At 64.9% G+C, this 2863-nt stretch overlaps 1 protein-coding gene across 1 annotated transcript in view; it reads right to left on the reverse strand.

Moving 5' to 3' along the window:
• The window catches only part of COL2A1 (collagen, type II, alpha 1), a 9788-nt gene that overhangs the window by 1300 nt on the left and 5625 nt on the right, over positions 1-2863 (reverse strand). The window contains 10 exon segments of the mRNA XM_009893065.1: positions 2-138; positions 225-332; positions 501-554; positions 742-849; positions 963-1016; positions 1548-1655; positions 1760-1813; positions 2044-2151; positions 2557-2664; positions 2758-2861. Of these exon segments, the coding sequence (XP_009891367.1) occupies positions 2-138; positions 225-332; positions 501-554; positions 742-849; positions 963-1016; positions 1548-1655; positions 1760-1813; positions 2044-2151; positions 2557-2664; positions 2758-2861 (943 nt within the window).

Below are 2863 nucleotides of genomic sequence, written 5' to 3' on the forward strand. Positions count from 1 at the left end.
CGCGGCCTCGTCCGCTCGCATGTATCGGATGGGGTCAGGACCCTTCTCCGTCTGACCCAAGCCAGCGAAAGCTGACATGTCGATGCCGGTGCCTGGGGGGCCGGGAGGACCGGGGGGACCTGGGTTTCCAGGAGGACCCTATGGGAGGAAGAAGATGCAATCCTGATGGGCTGCTCCGTGAGCTGGACCCCCTTTCCCTGCCTCTGATGGCATTTTTAACTCACCGCAGGACCTGGTTCGCCGCTTCGTCCGCGGGGGCCGGGGGGACCGATGGGGCCGGGCATGCCGTTGGAGCCGTCTTTGCCAGAGGGGCCGACGGGGCCGGGGGGACCCTACGAGAGAACCCCGAAGGAGGGGGAGGTCAGGACATTGCAAGACCACAGGGCAGGGAAGGTGTTAGCTCCTGCCGTCATCGAGCGAGGCAGGCGACCCGGGGGGGGGGCTCAAGGACGGAGCCTCTTTTTCCTTTCATGTCCCCAAATGCCACGTGCAGGACTTACCCTGGGACCGGAGGGACCCGCGGGACCAGCAGCACCTTGGTCTCCAGAAGGACCCTGAGGAGGACGTGAGGGTGGATGGTTACAGCTCCTCCTCCAGCACCGAGGGGCGCTCAGCCCCAGCAGTGCCTTTGCACGGGCTTGGAGCCCCGTCGGTGGCCGCAGCCACCCTGAAGGAGCCACATCCAGCTCCGTGGTGAGACGTGATGGGGCCGAGTGCTGGGGTCCCGAAAGCAACACTTACGGGTGGTCCAGGAAGACCCTGCAGCCCGGTGAAGCCACGGTGGCCCTTCAGCCCTCTCTCTCCAGCCTCTCCCGTCTCACCCTTGTCACCGCGAGGCCCTTGAGGACCCTGGAAGGGGAGAAGGGGACGTGCCAGGCTCAGGGTGGCAGACCCCCACCCAACGCCCCCCAGAACCCCGTGCATTGCACATGGGATGCCCCGATGATCCCGGCTTCACTCACCGGCATGCCTCGAGCGCCAGCAGGACCGGAGGGACCCATGGGACCTTGTGCACCCTGGGGAGAGAAAAGAGAAGAGTCGAAAGGGGACAGGAGCGCGGGATGCCGGGGGTGCCCTGTGCCTTTGGCGGGGGGGCCGAACCAGCCCCCGAGCTGCCCTGTTCACAGCACCGGGAATCGGCGGCTGCCTGCACCGAATGGCATCTTTAAATACTCTCAGCTGGAGCATCAGCGCTGAGTAACGATCCTTGCAAATAAATACCCTGGCAGATTTTCCCCGGTTAAGCCTCCCGGCGCTTACAGCTCCCCGGGCAGTGCTTGTGCGGAGGCAGAGCCCGAAGTGGGCTCTTGGTGCTCATGAATCCTTGGGAAGATGCTCAGAGACACTAATGGCACTCGGGGCACCGCCGAATTAGTGACATCCGCTAACGGCACCCGCCTGGCTCTCCCAATTACTCCGAGTAGCTAATTGCTCCCGGGGAGGCGCTGCTGTTTCTTCATTTATCTGCGCTCAGGGTGGTTCCCGTCTCCCGTAACAAGACCTCAAACCCAACGAGCCGTTTCCCTCGCCGATGTGCCGCTACTCACCGTCTCGCCTCTGTCTCCTTGTTTGCCGGTGGGACCGACGGGGCCGGGAGCACCAGGGGCACCAGGAGCGCCGGGGGCACCCACAGGACCGGTCTCACCACGATCACCCTGCGCCGAGACAAGGGGATGATGGTCAGACCCGCGGGGTTTTCAGCCGGGGCGAGAGGGCATGTGGGTAGCGAGCGCTGGGGGAAGCGCATGGGCAAACTCACCTTCACGCCGGCTGCGCCGTCTCTGCCGGGGGGTCCATCAGAGCCAGGGTTACCCTGGGAGGAGAGGAGAAATTAAGTCTTGACCTTGGGATGGAGCAGGATGTACGCAAACTCCCCTTTTGGGGCAAAAACCACCGGCAAAGAGGTGCCGGGAGCTGAGTTATGGTGCAGGATCAGCTAGTCCAGTGCCGCCGTTGGGGTTACATCGGGATGATCCTGAGCCCGGCACGGATGGAGGCACCGTCCTGCTTCGCCCCCTCCCCGTGCGCTGGGGTGCTGCCTACCTCGCGCCCAGGTTCGCCGGCGGGACCCGTCAGACCGGGGGGACCCACGGGGCCGGGGGGCCCTCGGTCGCCCGCAGAGCCGGGTGCTCCTTGTTTCCCAGGTTCGCCCTAATAAAAGGAAAAAAAAAAAAAAGCCATGAGACAACACACATGAGCAGGAGAGCTCCCAGCGCAGCCCTTCACCCAGCGATCATCCCGTTTTAAGGCTGTCAGACCCCTCTGCCCAAATAAGCATCGGTCACTGCCCTGCCCCGATGCCACCGGCAGCTCCTGGTTGCAAAACCCCAAAGTGCACCCAGGATTGGGGGGGGTCCCAGGGGTGCTCGACCTGTGCCCGAGGGGGGCTACCGGCCCCGTGACCAGCTCGCTGCAGGCTTCAAAGCACCCAAATTCACAGTGCTGAGGTCGGGAAAGCCAAACTCAGCCGCTCTGACAGCTATTGGGGGGACGATGCCGCTGCCGGGCACGGGGGGGGGGTGAGCCCATGGGGCCCATGGTGGGGTGACAACTCACCGATGGCCCCGGCAGCCCGGGGAAGCCTCTCTCACCACGCTGGCCAGGAAGACCGACGATGCCACGTTGTCCTGCCAAACCTTGGGGACCGGGGGGACCGTCAGGACCCTGCGGGGAGGCAGAGGTGGGGGATCAGACCCGGTGGAGTGGCGGCGCGGCACCAAATGAGCACAGAACAAGGTCCTCCCCCAAAAAACATACCGCAGGGCCATCCTCGCCGGGTTCGCCTTTCTCGCCAGGGGGGCCAGCGGGGCCTTGGAGACCGGGGTCACCGGCACGGCCCGGGGGACCGGCATCGCCACGAGCA

Source organism: Charadrius vociferus, unplaced genomic scaffold, assembly GCF_000708025.1.
Source record: "Charadrius vociferus isolate BGI_N301 unplaced genomic scaffold, ASM70802v2 scaffold2109, whole genome shotgun sequence".
In the NCBI taxonomy this organism is placed as follows: Eukaryota; Metazoa; Chordata; class Aves; order Charadriiformes; family Charadriidae; genus Charadrius; species Charadrius vociferus.